General features: G+C 36.1%; 1 protein-coding gene and 2 long non-coding RNA genes across 7 annotated transcripts in view; 1 reads left to right on the top strand and 2 right to left on the bottom strand.

Moving 5' to 3' along the window:
- LOC141573815 (uncharacterized) overlaps window positions 1-4,786 on the bottom strand; it is a 588,593-nt gene extending 583,807 nt beyond the window's left edge. For 4 of the 5 annotated variants that reach the window (XR_012500156.1, XR_012500152.1, XR_012500154.1 and 1 more), the window contains exons 1-4: window positions 4,700-4,786; window positions 3,334-3,399; window positions 2,464-2,527; window positions 1,039-1,106 (exon numbers count right to left, since the gene is read on the bottom strand). This is a non-coding gene — a long non-coding RNA (uncharacterized LOC141573815). The remainder of the gene's footprint in view (window positions 1-1,038; window positions 1,107-2,463; window positions 2,528-3,333; window positions 3,400-4,699) is intronic. The other variant, XR_012500153.1, reaches the window with a different exon arrangement.
- The window catches only part of LOC141573818 (uncharacterized), a 46,290-nt gene that overhangs the window by 15,088 nt on the left and 13,776 nt on the right, over window positions 1-17,426 (top strand). The gene's annotated exons all lie outside the window — the stretch shown is intronic.
- On the bottom strand, window positions 4,896-16,313 carry LOC141573739 (uncharacterized). Its single transcript, XM_074344133.1, has 3 exons — window positions 16,263-16,313; window positions 6,852-7,780; window positions 4,896-5,372 (listed from the first exon to the last, which is right to left on the bottom strand). Exons 1-3 carry the CDS (start codon window positions 16,311-16,313, stop codon window positions 5,303-5,305), a joined length of 1,050 nt encoding a protein of 349 aa, XP_074200234.1. The 3' UTR covers window positions 4,896-5,302.

Genomic DNA, 17,426 nt, shown 5'->3' with positions numbered 1-17,426 from the left:
GAGTAGATCACATAATTTTTAGAGATTCAGAGTGCATTAGCATTTTCAGAGTACTTTTTACATCAATAACTAGTATTTATAAATTCCTGTGCGCTAAATAAGTATGTGGAATTATTTCCATTTTGCTTTTAGGCTTACTACAGCTTAACCTATTCACTGCACTGATACAGAGTAATTTTTCTAATGAATAAAAATGATAATGTACAAACTTGTTAAAGATTCTTTAATTTCTCCATCACCAGATTTATGAACATTTAGGCCTATGTGTCAGTTTCTTACCAGCTTTTTCACCAAAACCTTACATTTAGGTTATATTGCATTACCCAGAGGTCAGGAAATGTTCTTTCACACATCCATGTCTTTATTAGCTCTTGTGTCCTCTGAGGAGAAACCTTCTCCCCACTTTCACATCCTTCCATTTTACAGCCTAACCACTAATCCTTCTGTGAACACCTTCTAATGCTTTCCAACCTCACCAGCTACCCCAGGGTCTTAGCTTCTCTCTTCCGCAATTGTCCTCCACTGTATATAGTATCCAATATTCAAGTGAAGTATGAGTCCTCATTTACAGGTCTGTGGCCTCTCTAGATTACAAAGTATTTGGATTCAGTAACCTTGTCCTTTTATCACTGTTGCTGCTAGAATTCATTTCATAGGACCTGATACATAGTAACCACATAATAAATACTTGCTGAATGAATGAATGAATGAATAGCCAAGGCAATCTTCACAGCCAAGGCTTCCCCATCCCAGCTCAGTATTCTTTCTGTTACATCAAAGAGACTCTGCCCCATGAAACAACAGACCCGGCACATTTTAACAAATGTATACAATTATTAGGAACTATTATTAGAACAGAGACTAGCACTACTGTTCTCATAGTTATGTCACATAAGAAGTGTATTAAAGCTCGTTCTGATTTGTTATTTATACAAATCAGCTATGTCTGTCACCAGTTTAAATATTAGTAATTTAGAAAACAAAAGTTATTGACTTATCTACTCATCAGAAAACATTATGACAGATCTATTTACATACCTCTTTTGTCAGTTTATATACCAACTGGAAAAGAAGAGGTGTACAGTCAACTCTGAGGGTATAATTGCCTGCAAAATAAATAAGAGAGTATTTTAATACCTCCAAATGGACTTCAAACCTGTATTTAATTCTAACTTTATTTTCTAATTATAAACAAGATATAACAGATTTCAAATTGAAGGCATCATTCCTGGAGAATTAAAAATAGGGTGGACCCTACAGATTATCATATTCAGTGAAGTATGTCAGACAGAGAAAGGCAAATATCAAATTATATCACTTATATGTGGAATGTAAACAAACAAAAAAATGATACAAATGAACTTATTTACAAACCAGAAATAGATTCACGACATAGAAAAGAAACTATGGTTACCCAAGGGGAAAGGGGGAAGGGAAGAGAGATGTTAGGACTTCAGGATTAACAGATATACACTATTATATATGAAACAGATAAACAACAAGGACCTACTGTATAGCACAGGGAATTATATTCAGTATTTATATAACCTATAATGGAAAAGAATCTAAAAATGTATATGTATATGTATATGTATATGTACATGTATATGTATATGTATATGTATATAACTGTGTAACTTTGCTGTACACCTGAAACTAACATTATAAATCAAATGTACTTCAGTATAAAAAAATAAATAAGATTTTAGAATAGATAGATAGGTAGGTAGATAAATAGACAGACAGACAAACAGTCTGGCTAAAACTAAAACACAAGGTGGAAATAACTCTTCAGGAGCCAGAGAGGCTGCAGCACACACTCGGGATAGGAGACTGCAGAGGCGGACTCTGCTGCTAAGGCCGCAGCTCCTGCAGTAACAGTAAGGGCCATTGCTCATTACGGCAGCAGTACCTAGGGGTCTTTGGCAAAGGAAGTGGTAAGGCCATAATGTTCATGTTTTTATTCATTCATTCAATTCAATATCAAGACTTTAGACTAGAGCATGTCAGTAACTAACATGTGTCCTGTGACACTTACCTAGAAATAACCATAATATGATGAAAGCCTACAGATGCACATGCCACATGTCAGGGTCAAAAGGAAGTCTGTAGTGGGTGCTTATTTCAGAGTTGGTCCAATACATACAGGAACTATTTCTGTATGAAATACTTTACCCCAACTTTTAAAAATAGCTCCACAGGAAGAATGTCAAAAGTACTAAAGTTTTAAGTAGTAATCCAAGATAGGCCAATGGTAAATATACTAAAGAAATTAGGATCAATAGCTTAGTTATGAATCATATTGATTCATTTGAATCATAATAATGTTCTCTCTGGTAAAATGGAGAAATGGAGGTATTATTGAGGCATCTCATAGAAAGAGGATAATCCTAGTTTATGAGTTGGAGTTGACAGACTTAAATACTGGTATACTATTTAATGACAATCTGAAATAAAATTTACCTTCTGTGTATGAGTCTGCATTGATATATGCAACCTCTCTCTCCTGGAGTGTTTTCACATTCTCCTGTAGTTGAAGAAAAGCAGTCACTTAACTCACAGCGTTTACAATTGTGGAAATACAAGCAAAACAAACAAATTAATTCAGTAAAAGAGTGGTTTGCAGATACCATTATAAATCAAACGCCTATGCCTCTGACCATAATTTTAAGAAAATGCTATTAACTGCTTGATAATATTAATGCAATTAAAACAAGAAAGAAAAATATTAGTGATGCTGTAGCCACTTTTCATAGCAACAGCACGGAGACCCAGAGGAAAACTGCCCCTGATCCCCTGCACCATAATATGAAGGGGGAAGGCTCGGAGATGCTCAGCCTGACCCTGGATCTACTGGAAGAGAACTGCTCAAAGTAAGGCCTGGAAATCTGTACTTTTAAAAGGTGTCCCTGGAAATCCTTACAGACATTAAATTATGAGATCCCTTGACGTTGGGGATCCAAGTAACTTTACCATATTAAATGTGAGGAAGTTGGAAATTTGATTTATCAAGAATTTTTTGAAAGAGAAGATATTGATGAAAAAGAAAAAGAAAGGAGGGGAGGATAGAGAAAAAACTAGAGGGAGAGAAGAGTGGCTATTAGGACAAAGACAAGACATTTCTCTCTCACACATACATGCACACACGCACACACATTCTAGAAAAATACAGAAGAAGACTAATGCCATCACACACATGGGAATATGCGGAGAGAACTCTTTTCTTCTCTCTATTTCTCTCTCTCACTCTCTCTAGCTTGCTACCTTATAAGAGCAGTTACAGTAAAAACATTTAAAGCTGTGAGTGGTCATCCCACAAATGAGAATTCTCACCTCTGCACTTGGCCACACGGGATAGATGACAGCTGATTCTGCTGCAGAGTTTCCATTATGACAGAGCTACAGTAGAAATAAAAAAGATGCCTTAACTATATGTAAAGGTAAATGTGCTGCTGAATATGATCAAGAAGCTAGTAGAAAATGGGAAACAATATTCAAATTGTCTTTTAACTCACATGAATTTAAATTAATGCAAGGCATATTATCTTGTATCTTGGATTTTTTTTATCTGTATTCTAAGCTGCTTAAATTATAGAAAGACACATGTATTTCTATATACATGTATTCACAAGAAATTACATATTTCTAAAACTAAATGACCTTAATGAATAAGATCTGATTCATCTAAATAAGTGTATTATGAAATGCATGTTCATAACACCAACATAATAATAAGACTTTGCAATATAAATGGAATCAAATGTGATACAAGTAACTGTGATTTTATTCCCATACTTATTTAATTCATATTATTATTTTAAAGTATGCAGAAATGAGTCAGAAGGAAAGCATTTTAAAAACCAGACACAATGATAAGAAAGATATGACATTCTTCAAATCAATTCTATAAAATTTGGACTCATAAATGATGAACAAAACAGAGGATAGTCACAGGAAAGTGCTTTTTGGTGCACCTGCCTTTAAACAAAACACACAAGCCTACCATGAACATGTAAGAACTTAGAGTTACTGGACAGAGAGCCTAAGGGAAGAAGATGAAAGAAGGGGGCCTATGAAAGACACTTTAAAATAAAGCATTAAGAGCCAGTGACAAATGAAAATTAATCATAATTGAATTAAAAATAAATCCTTGAAATTTTAGAGTAATTCAATTTACAAAATCATTGTATTATACTTCCCAATCAGGCACTTTTGTAAATGGTAAAATATACTTATGGTTACAATTTAGTACGGAATCCATAAAGGAGAGACTATAATCAGAGTATAGTCATCTTAAAAGAGCATGTTGTTTTCCTAGATAGAAAAAATCCAAGGAAACTGTAAAAACTTGAAAATTAATGCCAAGGATCTATATCAGATTTTCAATAAGCTAATTCACTTGTCAGAAGCAGCTTCCTAGGTTTGACTATTTTCTGAGCTTACAGATTTTACTTACTTATCACAAAACAAATACAAATAGAAACTAAAATATTTTAAAAATAATGAAAAACTTGGTTTGTACTTAGTAATTAAGAGGTTGTTCTGTTTTAACAAACTGATGTAAAAGCAAAAGCAAACTCTATTTCTTAAATTTTCTTGAGTATTTATCCAAATTAAAACAATATCAGGTAATGGAACACATCTGTGATTACCCTGAGATACATGTTGACCAAGAAGATACGTTTTCTGTCTTAGTTACCTCAGCCCATTTGTGGAACCCAGAAGTCCAAATTTTTCTGCATCCCAGCTGGCAAAAATGGTAGTTCTTCTCGGTCTCCAGCCTGTAATCATTGTTAACATACATGGTTAGGTACATCTGCCTAAAAACAAAGGAAAATTCACTCAAGTCACTTTCTGTCATCACTTGCCAAGGAAACATTATTTACCTCTACTAATCAGTTTTCCAAAATTCTGGACAACTTCTTATAAATCAGCAGTTCCACTGGTTAGGTCAGTACCTCCAAACACCCAGAAGTCCTGATGATCTCCCAGAATAACACACCTGTTTGGAAAGGAAGGCATTCAAAAGAATGACAACTTAGAATGTATTATAAAGAGCAGTAATTTATGTTTTTAAATTAAACTTCCTCCTGCTTGAGTTTCCTCCATAGAAAACCATCAAGGTAGTGTCTCCTTTTAGAATTTACCTTTTTTCCCCACATTTAATTATATCACATCAACCAGGAAAAAAATATTAAGAGTTGATTAAAATTTATCTTCTCTTACTCCTGTAATCTTTGTAAAAACAAAATGTTTTAAGACATTTTAAAAAATCCACCAACTCAACAAGTTTCACAGATCCTCAGGTAGTTCTGATTACATCGTAAATGCTTGTGATTTTCTTGATGTTAAGAACATGCATTTTAACCTTCCTAGAATTTCACAAAGGGAACAAATTACTTCACATAGAGCATTATGTCTAACAGGTTCCTTCCAATGTTTTATTCTAAGTCTCAGAAGTACAGAAAACTGTTTAATAGGATGATAAATTCCCATATGCCCACCATCTAAATTCAATCATTGTTAATACTGTTGAACTATTTGCAAGCGAGTTGCGCAAATCATGACAGTTCTCTCCTATGTATTTAAGAATGCACCTTACGGTGAGATTAAAAAAAAAAATCAGTATTTTATATTTTTCCTCCCTCATAGCTCTATTGTTGGTATTTATTTAAACTTCAAAATCATTATTCAACGTGAAAAAGAATCTTGTTCTTAGCAATTTAAAAAAAAAATTGTGTATTTGTCCATTTAGAGCTCAAATCAATTAAAGGATACAAGCCCCAGATGCTTTTTTTGATATTTTGACCAGGGAAAATTTCTGTTTCTGACTTTTCTCTTAAACTGTTACTGAAGCTACATACTCTGTTTTCCTTGTGTCTGTATGTGTCTGTTTATAAATCACATTTTTCATTGTGTACCTCTAGAGGGTATTAATACATGAGATAATAAAGTCTATGTTAAAGGAACTCAGTTCTAATTGAGTTAAATAAACACTTTTTAAAAAATTCTTGTAAAATAAAACTGAACTTCTAATATCTTAAGAGTTTTGAAATTTTAAAACAAGCTTCTTACAGAACTTATAAAATACTTGCAGAACCCAAATTCACATTGCTAAGGCAAATCATTAACCAACAAGGCTCATTTAACCATTTTAGTTTAATAAAAACAGCTATCTCCTCTCTGACTCATCAGTGTGAAGTTTCCCTTTCCCTCTACATTTCAAGCCAGTCAAACTAAAGTTCTGATCATGCCATGCTGTTCCCCAACCCTGCACAAGCTGTCCTCTGCAGCTGGCGTTTACTGCCTGTCTTGATTCTGTGGAAATCTTAGTTTGTGTAAAATTAAGCTCAATGAGCACAAGGTCCATGGTCATGCCTCCTTAACACCAGTGCTGTCCGGGGTTAGTAACAGTAACGACTATGCTGGTAAGTGCACGGGGCCATGTAGCAGTTAAGCGTTCACCACTGTGACCATCTAACCCACCCCCACAGAAGTGACCAGTGAACTTCGCTCCTTCCCCTCTTCTCTCCTACTCCTTCCCTTAAGTTAACCTAGGGTTTTGCATGCATAGCGTTTTGACAGTTATCTGAAACACTGTTTTAAACCCTCAGTTGAAAAGGGAAGACAAAATGTTACACCTGGCCCGGAGAAGGAGAGGGGTGGGGAGTGGCCCAGAGGAAGCCGAACGGGACGCGCGGCCTCGGATCACAACACAGCCCCGTTCCTTCCCGAGTTTCGCAGCCGGGAAAGCAGAGGCCTGGGGCCCGGACCGCCTCGGGGCCTTCGGGGGAGGCCGAGGGAGGGACGGAGACCCCCGCAGGGCTGGGGAGGGACCCGCAGGGACTCACCGTCTGTGCAGCGGCTCCTGACCCACGGTGGACGGGCGGCGGTGGCGGTTGAATCTGCGGTGCCGGCTGAGGCGGCGGCGGCGGCGGCGGCGGTACCGGCTGAGGGGGCGGCGGCTGCGGTGCCGGCTGAGGGGGCTGAGGCGGCGGCGGCGGCGGTACCGGCTGAGGCGGCGGCGGCTGCGGTGCTGGCTGAGGGGGCTGAAGCGGCGGCGGTACCGGCTGAGGCGGCGGCGGCGGGGGTTGAGGCTGCGGTGCCGGCTGAGGCGGCGGCGGTACCGGCTGAGGGGGCTGAGGCGGCGGCGGCTGCGGGTCTGGCTGAAGCGGCGGCGGCTGCGGTGCCGGCTGAGGGGGCTGAGGCGGCGGCGACGGCGGTACCGGCTGAGGGGGCTGAGGCGGCGGCGGCGGCGGCTGCGGTGCTGGCTGAAGGGGCTGAGGCGGCGGCGGTACCGGCTGAGGCGGCGGCGGCGGGGGTTGAGGCTGCGGTGCCGGCTGAGGCGGCGGCGGTACCGGCTGAGGGGGCTGAGGCGGCGACGGCTGCGGGTCCGGCTGAGGCGGCGGCGGCGGCGGTTGAGGCTGCGGTGCCGGCTGAGGCGGCGGCGGCGGCGGTGGCAGCGGCGGCTGAGGCGACGGCGGCTGCGGTGCTGGCTGAGGGGGCTGAGGGGGCTGAGGCGGCGGCGGCGGCGGTTGAGGCTGCGGTGCCGGCTGAGGGGGCTGAAGCGGCGGCGGTACCGGCTGAGGCGGCGGCGGCTGCGGTGCCGGCTGAGGGGGCTGAGGCGGCGGCGGTACCGGGTGAGGCGGCGGCGGCTGCGGTGCCGGCTGAGGCGGCGGCCGCTGGAAGGACTTGAGGGACTCGAAGGCCTTCGCCAGCTTTTCCAGGGTCGCCATGGCGGCCTCCCGTCCCGCGGGGACAGCCCACGGAGTCGCCAGGCCTACTGGCGGCTCCGGTCAGCAGCGGTAGCAGTTAACGGGGCTCGAGGCCGCCAGCAGGTGCGGACCCCAAGCGCGCGGCCATCTTGGAGCCGTCCCGACAGCCCCCGCGGCCCTGCGTCCTGCCACGCTCCGCCGGTGGGGCGGGGCCGGGTCGCGGGATTGACAGCCGGAGGCAGCGGCCTCCGCCAATGGCTGCCGCGCCCGCCCCTTGGGCCCAAAGAGCCGCCACTGCTGCTGGAGTCACTTCTTCACGGCGAGGGGCGAGGGGTACTGCAGGGAGATCGGGAGGGCGGTTCGGGGGCGGGGTTGCGTGGCACGGCGAGGAGGGTGGGCAGGGCGGGGTGACTTGTGATTGAGGGTCTCTCTCGGCGAGGGGCGTCCCCGGACGACGCCTAGCGGGTGGCGGGGAGGCGGGGCAGTGGGCTGCGAGCCCGAGACCCCCGCGGGGCGCTTGCCCACCCCGCGGCGCGGGCGGAGGGCCGGCTCGCCGGACAGCCTGCTGTAATATGCTGACTGTTATATATTTGGCCTTACCCTTGTTAGTTGCCTCAAATCACTCCTTGTTCACCTTCATGATCATTACCATAGATATACGTCTTACAATCCTCGTACTTACTATGTTCCCTCATGCTACAGGGCCATACACATGCTATTCTCACTCTCAGAAATAATCTTTTACACATCAATGCCCTACTCCCCTCAAGAGATTTGCCTATCTAATTCCAATCACTCTCAGTGCTCAGCTAATTTGTGAATTCATAAAGCCCATTACATTAACATAATTTCTTAACACCATGTCATTCTCCTTTATCACATTATTAAAATATACGTTATAATAAGATAAAAACTCTTCCATGCATGAGGGTAGTTATTAAACAATTAAGTTCACAGTATAAAGTTGTAAGTACATATACTGTATATTATGAAAAATGTTAAGGAATAACATACTATAGTTAAATGCATTCATAATTTTTCATAGAAATATGGGAATATTTATTCCAAGTTGGATCATCACTATATGTGTGTGTGTATATATGTATATATCTCTCATCCTTCATTCACATTAAAAGTTCTGATAAAATATTGCCAACAATTAACTTTTATACCCCAAATTACCAATAAAGGAATAGGAAAGAAGGGAGAAAAGAAGAAAGGAAAGAAGGAAAGAGGAAGGAAGGAAAGAAGGAAATTGAGGGGTTTTAGAACTCTTGAGATTGAGACATATTAGATAAAGACTCAGATGTGTACATTTATATATGATAATTATATTCCTGAAATTATATAAAAACACATAAAGAAAACTGAAAGCTAAATATAAAATTATTTACAACCCAAATTTGAGGTTAATTTATATCTTCAATTGATATGCATTTTTTAAAATTTAATATTACACTGTTCCATTGCTATAATATAATCAAATTCATAAACAGAAAACTATATATGATATATACATCCTCTCACCATTTATAACATCTCTGAAAGCATTTTTGAAGTAGAATATTTTATGTTTAAAGTTTTTATCATTAGAAAGGCTTAGAATGTTTTCACACTACTAGATTTAATTTACTTCATCGTATAATTTTTTTCCAATACATGAGAAATAATATCTTATATGGTTTTGATTCATTCTTTAAGCAGTTTGTTAATATTGTGTAATAAGTGAATTCATGGAATATTGTTATAGAGTTAGACATTTTTTGTTTGAAGATGTCATCTTTTGTAGTATAATAATAAGGCCATTATTGTAGGAATGTGAAGGAGTCAGACATTGCTTTTAGTAAAAACATCACTCTAAAGGGCATATTGGCAATAGCAGCATGTGGTTAAGATCATGTCAATTTTTTGTAAATCTTTAACAAATTCTGAAATCACTCTGGTTGCTTACAAATTTATAAAACACAATTACTTACAGGAAGAACAAGGCTATAGTCACTGCATGACAAAGGAATGCTGCTTAATAAATAAGTGAGGAGAAGAATTAAGTTTAATTCAAGGAAAGCAGCATTCTTAAATTATTTTGAATTGATTTGAGAAACAGGGATTTTATGATGGTTTATTTAGTAGAGTTTATATAGACATTTATGTGTGTGTGTGTATCCTTCATCTCTGTATCAATTCAAATAAGATTTTGCCAAAAAAATAAACTTTAGAGCAAAAAATACCAATCAAAAAGAAAGAAAAGAAGAGGGAAGGAAAGCAGGAAGGCAACTTAACATCAAAAAATTTCATCATTATTTAGAGTAAAGATCTATATCAACTAAACATGTGTATTGTGACCTCCACATTCCACTAAAACTTATGCCATTTACCTATAAATATAAGCTTTTATTTGCTTCTACAATAAATAATACATAAATTTAATGAAACTGCAGCTCAAAAGAAGGAAATAATATTAGAAATTCAGTCATCCAGTGCAGTTGCTAAAGTATGGGTATGACCTGACTCTTAGCAATCAGAGAACAACCAAGAAAATGTGCCAAACTGTTGGATACCCAGATCTGTTCCCAGGGCAGGGAATAGGCATAGCAACATAAGTAAAAGAATATACCATGTTTAAAGCTTAATTATAATGCAAAATAGATATTTATCTATATCTATTTCAAAATGTTAAATTTAAAAGTGGACCAGAAAAAAATATAAACAAAATTACTTCTCTAGAGAAAACAAAGAATAGCCTTGTCTTCTTCTATTAAAGACTGACTAGCCACAATATATTATGGAAATAGCTATAAAGCTTTGAGGAAAATATTATAATTCTATAATTGTGTTACCACTAAGGTTGTTATGTTTGTAGTTAAGCCAAAGTAATACTAAGACATTCAAAGAATCAGAAGGAATGGTAACTATATATTTACCCTAAAAAAATAATAGTAAGTACTAAGAAAAGGATACATTTTTTAAAATGTAAGAAGTAAGACAAGATTATATAAATGCTATGTTAAAAGGTATTGAATCTACAGGTAGACAAAGTGAGGATCACGTCTATTTTGAAAATATTTCAAAATAAATGCCAATAAATAAAAATAATTCTTAAAATGATATTTCAGTCTAACTTGTTTGATTTTGTAAATGCATGTTACTTTATATCAATTTGCATTATTGATTATTATATGGTTAATAACACAGATACAATTAAAAGAAAATGTATAAAAAAGTTGAGATAGCAAAAATAACTTTCTTTTCTAATATTTACAAATAAAAGATTTAACAGTGAATTTTTATCAATCATAAGTCTTTATATTTTCAAGTAAAATATAAAATTATAATGGAGAAAAAAGTGATCAAAAATAATTCAAATAAAAATGTTAAGGAGAATAATCATTTATACCATTTGCCATCTACTTCTGCTTTGTACTGTAACCAATCACGAGCCACTGTAGCCGCTGACCTCCAACACTCCCTGAAAGTTCACGGTGGAGATTAGGAATGGGGCACTTTGTGCTGTGGGAAAACTGACAAAATAGAGATTCAGATAGATATCTTCAGGAGAAAATTTTATGAGCCCCAATTCTTGCATCTCCTTATATCTAGAAGAGCACTAAATTCATTAACAGTGATGTCTGCTCCTCATAACTGGCAAAAGAACTCAATGTGTGTTTGACTGCACATACTCCCCTTCACTAAAATTACATATATAATACTGAGTTTCCCCCTGCCTCTTCAGAAAAGTTCCTCAGAGCCACCTGAGGTGCTGTCTCCTAGATTATAGTCCTCATTTAGCCCCAAATAAAACTTAACCCACAACTCTTATGTTATACAATTTTATTTCAGTAAACAGCATGTATATTAAAATTGTTCAAAACATTGATGTCACAATTGATGAAAAGATACCTCTGCCTATATAATTTCGAATTGAAATAAAAAAAAAACTGGGCCACCGTGATAATGAATCTGTGTAAGGAGAGACATTTTCATCATGATGAATGGAAGATAAATCACTCTAAGCTTAAAACTATGCATCTGGACAAATTAGCAGTTGTGAGAATAATAACCAAATACACTTCTAGAAATAAAAAGGATGCCAAAAAATTTACACCCAGACATCTTCACAGAGAGAATTGCTGGAGGATGTACTTCAGCCCAGTCTGCTTGATGATCCACGAACTGGTCCAACACAGAGGGGAAGGAGAGGCCATAGAAAGAAGCAGAGCACTGCATTTTAGTGGGTGGCAGGTCTTATCAGCAAGATAACTTACTTATGAGACTTGTCTTGAGCAGCCACAAGAGTCTCCTCGCAACCCCACCAGAATCTTAAAAGTTTATATAGAAGCCTTAAAATACTGTCCGGATAGTCTTGGCAACAAGCACATTACTGTCACAAGGCTAAGTACTTGGTAGGGCTTCTTCAGAGAAGGCAAGTGAAACACATTCCAGCAGTCATGTCCTCTTGATGATCCCTTCAAGACTGATCCATATCAGGTATAAGTAGTGGGGAAAAAGAAGAAAAGGAAAACAGAGTTAATGACTTCTTGGATATGTAAAACATTTTAAAATTTCTGTGCAAAATTTATGATTACAATATTGAGTATATTTTTAATGATTCCGTTCTGGAAGTCTCTATATCAAAGATTAAATTTAGTTAATTATGGGCTTGTGAGTAATATTTTTTCTGTCTCTAAATTTCATAACCTATATTATTCACTAAAGATTTTTGAGAATTTAATTACAAAGTTAAAGTCGTTTCAAATGCATAAATAAAGAGATATTAGAATGGTTATTTTAATAGAAAAATGCCAGTGTGAAGCATTAAAAACAATGTAACAGCATCAGTAAAGCTGAGTAATTATATTTCTTATGGTTTTCACAAATAAAAATTTACTTTGTTATTAATTATATTTAAAGTCTTTTAAAACCATAAGGGATTCTCAATATAGAATGTCTAATGTTCATAGAGCAAAATTGTGTGCATAATTTGATTCTAGGACAAAAACATTCATATATATATCATACACACACATAACTAATACCCAGGAATTACATGCAAAAAAAGTTTAATTATTTGTTACATTACAGTAAGATTTGATTATATTATTTTATTTACATTTCTAAATTATGAAACATTTGATACATACAGGTTATGATTATAAAATATATATCCATTACTCTACCACCCAAACTGAGAAATAAAACATGACATTTCCAATATATTTACCCTTGCTCTTTTATGTTGCTTAAATCTAAAACTGATATAACTACTTTTTATAGTAATAGGTATTTCTTTCTGGTGTTTCTTTTTCCATATTTTATTTTCAATAATTTTTGTAGCATGTTTAAATGTTCCTCTTGCAAATATCATAGAGATTCCCCCCAAATATCTGAGAATCTATGCATTTTAATGTCTTTTAATAGGAAAATTGACTCAATTTAGGCTTATCCATATGTATTATTGACTAATTTATTTATGACTGTCTATTTTGTTTTCCACATAAAACTTTGTTCATTTATTTTCATTTTTTTGTGTGACTTTCTTTTGTTTTTCCTTCAGATGTGTTTTTCAGGCATTAAACCCCTCATTCTTTATATCACTGAAGATAACTTCATTTATTTCATACTTGTATAATATTTTGGCTATTTCTAGAATATAAAATTCAGGATGACTTTTCTACAAAACATAAATTTCAAGAAGCTGTCTTCTTTAATCCAGTTTTGCCAATATTATATAAAAAACAACCTGTTTGTTGTTTTTTCCTGATAGTTATTATTCTGTAGTTAAATTTTTTCTAATTATATATTTTTATGTATTTTCTACTTTATATCAAGAAACTAGACATTTTAACTGGTTTTTATATTATAGGTACATTATGGTATTTTGCTCCATCTTTGGAAATTTGGTTCTGTTATTTAAAGGATTATCTAGTCCATATTTTGACTTTGTTCACTTTTCTTTTTGATAAAGCACCAAAGGCATGATCAACGAAAGGAATAATTTCAAAGCTGAACTTTTAAAAAAATCACAATTTGTTTTCTTTGCAAAAGACATTGTCAAAAGGATGATAAGACATGAAACAGATTGGGAGGATGTATTTGCAAAAAATATATCTGATAAAAGACTATTAGCCAAAATATACAAAGAATTCTAAAAAGCTCAACAATAGAACATTAAACAACCTGATTTAAAAAATGAGCAATTTACCTGAGCAGACACCTCACCAAAGAAGATAACAGATAGCAAGCAAACATATGAAAATATGTTCAGCATTATATGTCATTAGGAAACTACAAATTAAAACAAGAAGTTACTACTACATACCTATTAGACTAACCAAATCTAGAACACTGACAACACCAAACATCCTGCCAAGATGTAGAACAACAGGAACTCTTATTTATTGCTGATGGAAATACAAAATGATTAAAACAGTTTGGAAGATAGTTTGGCAGTTTCTTACAAAACTAAATGTGCTCTTACCATAAAATCCTTCAAGTCAACTCTTTGCAGTTTACATAAAGGAGCTGAAAACTATGTCCACATGAAAACCTACACAAGGATATTTACATCAGGTTTGTTTGTAATTATCAAAACATGGAAGCAACAAAAATATCCTTCAGTAGGAGAATGGATAAACCATAGTACAATCAGACAATGGATTATTATTCAGTGCTGAAAAGAAATGAGCTATTAAGCCATAGAAAGATAATATAGATCCTTAAATGTATAATGATAAGTGAAAGAAGCCAATCTACAAAGGCTATGTATTATATGGTTCCAACCTCATGATAGTCTGGAAAAAACAATACTATGGAGATAATAAAAAGATGAAAAATTGCTAAGTGTTATGAGAAAGGGAAGATTGATTAGGTAAAGCACAGAGGATTTTTAGGGCAGTGAAACAATTGTGTGTGGTACTGTAATAGTGGATAAATACCATTGTACACTTGTCCAGACATATAGAGTATTCAACACCAAGAGTGAGTCCAAAGGTAATTATGAGTGATTATAATGTGCCAGTGTAGATAAATATATATTTATATATGCTGCTGGGTCCTATATATCCCAGGACATGGGCTTCCTCTGGGAAGAATGATTGTGGCATCAGGGTCTTGGTCCTCTCATATATGTAGATATAGGGTAGACTGATAAAAAAGAATGTCAGGATATTGAGAAACTCAAAATTAAAGTGAGAGGATTTACAGTAATAAAAACAAACAAATCCCTTGAAACTTTGTAGATTAATTAGACAAAAAAGTTATAGAGAGGATTTTCTTATAGAGTTTCCAACTTTTGTCTAACAATTTGTACACCTCACAGAATATATATTTTTAAAGGTATATATAAAATTGACAAAAAGTAACTATGTAGTAAGTCAGAAAGGAAGTGTCCACAAATTTCATAAGGCTAAAGTTGTACTATTTTCACAAAAATAACTAAGATAAAATTTAAAGAACAAAAGTGGATAATTGTCTGGCTAACTGAAATTTATGAACCTTCTTTTTGAAATTAACTAAAGCATGTACTTTATTATTAAAGCCCCTAATGTGCTTTTATTTTTATCCTATTTACCTCTCTTTCTTCACTATGGAGGTATCCTGAGATTTTAAAATGCATTCTCCTGCTTTTCTTTATAATTTCTTGAACACACATATATATCAATAAAATGATATCATTTAGTTTAAGTTGCCATTTATATTTATTAAATGTTATATTTTTGTTCAATTTCCCCTGAAACATTCACTTTACTACAATTTTTATATTTAGAATTATTAGTTTTTATAAAACTGAAATTTTTAGAATGCAACTTAGAAATTACTCCATTAATCCATTTTCCAAAAAGTGGATATTTGAGTTATTTACAATGTTTGATTACTATAAGCAATGATGTTATGAACATACTTGTATATTTATCTTGGTGAACACAGAACACATGCAGAAGGTTGAAGGTAACTTAGGAAAAAAATTGCTGGAGTTCGTGTGTGTACACCTTTAATTTATAAGGATATTATAATTTTCTGAAGTTAATGTAATAGAGGAGAACAAATCTGACTCTATATTAGATCTGTTCCTTTAGTTTTGACCACTGTGTCCTGTTTCCTAGGCTTAGTCTTGCTAGCTCTGCACTCACATAAAGATAAGAAGCTGCAGAATAGAGAATAACACTTGTTTGTTGGAGGTTTACAGGGACACCATGAACTGACCCACATGGACAGCTGCAAGAACAAAGAATTTCTACAGCAAGAAGTTTGCAACAACCAACCATACACCCTCCCTTGTTTTTGTTGTTTGTTTTTTGTTTTTTGTTTTTGTTTTTGTTTTGTATAAAAGAAGCCTGTATTGTGACTGGATCTGGATGGTTCTCCAAGACATTAGTCGGCCATCCTCTCGGTCTGCCAGCTTTCCAAATAAAGTCGCTATTCCTTGCCCCAACACCACATATCTTGTACTTAAAGTTTAAAGTTTAAACTTAAAGTTTCACATTTGTGTGTTTTTCTATCTTTTCTGCTAAGTGTTACTGGCTAATATTTATGGCTGGAATTTACACTCACCCAATTTTCTTCAAGAATAACTTGACTATTATTGGCTGTGTCTTTTTCCATATAAATTTTAGAGTAAGTTTGTTGAGTACCATTCAAACCTCTGCCAGAATTTAATCATAGAGATTAAATCTGAATCACTTTGGTAAGATTTTATATGGTTAAGATATTGGCTTTCCATATTCATGAAGAAGCTATATTTATCCAGTTACTTTTGTATCTTTAATGCATTTCCACACAGTCATAATTTTTTTTTTTCGGATGGCATGCAAGACTTTTATTTGGTGAATTTCTTTTCTTCATATTTTTCTGTGGTTAAAATTGTATCTGTTTATTGCATTTCTAACATTTTGTTTCTAGGCATAGAAATACACCTGATACTTAGTCTCTGAAAACTACTCTTTTTATACCTATCTTTTTGGTTTTTTTAACATAAACAGTTTAGATTATTTCATTCAGATTCTAGTAAATAATACACTTGATTCTGTTTCTTACTAAGGTCTTAAGTACCTCCCTTACAATGATGAATGGAAGAGGTCATAGAGGTTATTGTTAACTTGTTTTAATTTTGAAGTTAATGTTTTTACCTTTTTTGTATTCATCACAATAGTTTACTTTGTTGTTTTTTTTTTTTCAGGTATTCTTTGTCAGAATAAAGAAGTTCTTTCATTTCTTGTTTTCTAAGAGCTTTTTATTAGGACCAGTATTGGACTTTAATCACGTATTTTCTCTGCATCTTCTGAAATGATCAATTGCTTTTCCCCTTGTAGTTTTGTAATCTATTAATGTGCCATACTACATTAATTTATTGTATACAGGCAAACTAATTTGCATTGTTGGAATAATCCCATTTATTTTTACAGGTCAATTTTGCCTACAGATTTATATTTTTCTACTGTATTTACCTATTTTTGTTCTGTTCTTTTGTGTGATAGTAAATATGAGACAGTTTACACTTTAAGAGTTAAATATGCAATGTTGAATCTCACTTTTTTCATAAGGCGTACATGAGCTCAAACTATTTAAATTTTGAGTTGTGAACAAGTCACATTTAGTCAACCTGAGTTGAAAGAGTCATGGTGAAAAAACGCCCACTATAAAAGTATGTAGAGTGAACGCTAGGGCCTTGCTTCACCTAATCCACACAAACTATTTACATTTGCTTTTCTCACAGGA

The sequence above is a fragment of the Camelus bactrianus genome, chromosome 17 (assembly GCF_048773025.1).
Source record: "Camelus bactrianus isolate YW-2024 breed Bactrian camel chromosome 17, ASM4877302v1, whole genome shotgun sequence".
In the NCBI taxonomy this organism is placed as follows: Eukaryota; Metazoa; Chordata; class Mammalia; order Artiodactyla; family Camelidae; genus Camelus; species Camelus bactrianus.
The sequence above is the reverse complement of the archived record's forward strand: the minus strand, read 5'-3'. Positions and strand labels throughout refer to the sequence as shown.

Excerpts from the sequence above, each read along its gene's own strand:
- LOC141573739 (XM_074344133.1), bottom strand. The coding sequence starts at position 16,313 with ATGGAAAAAGACACAGCCAATAATAGTCAAGTTATTCTTGAAGAAAAT. Across the intron at positions 7,781-16,262 it reads TTATTCTTGAAGAAAATTGG|GCCTGGCGACTCCGTGGGCT; the intron begins GTGAGTGTAAAT and ends AGCCGCCAGTAG. Across the intron at positions 5,373-6,851 it reads CAGGAGCCGCTGCACAGACG|GAAGGTTAAAATGCATGTTC; the intron begins GTGAGTCCCTGC and ends GTGAAATTCTAG.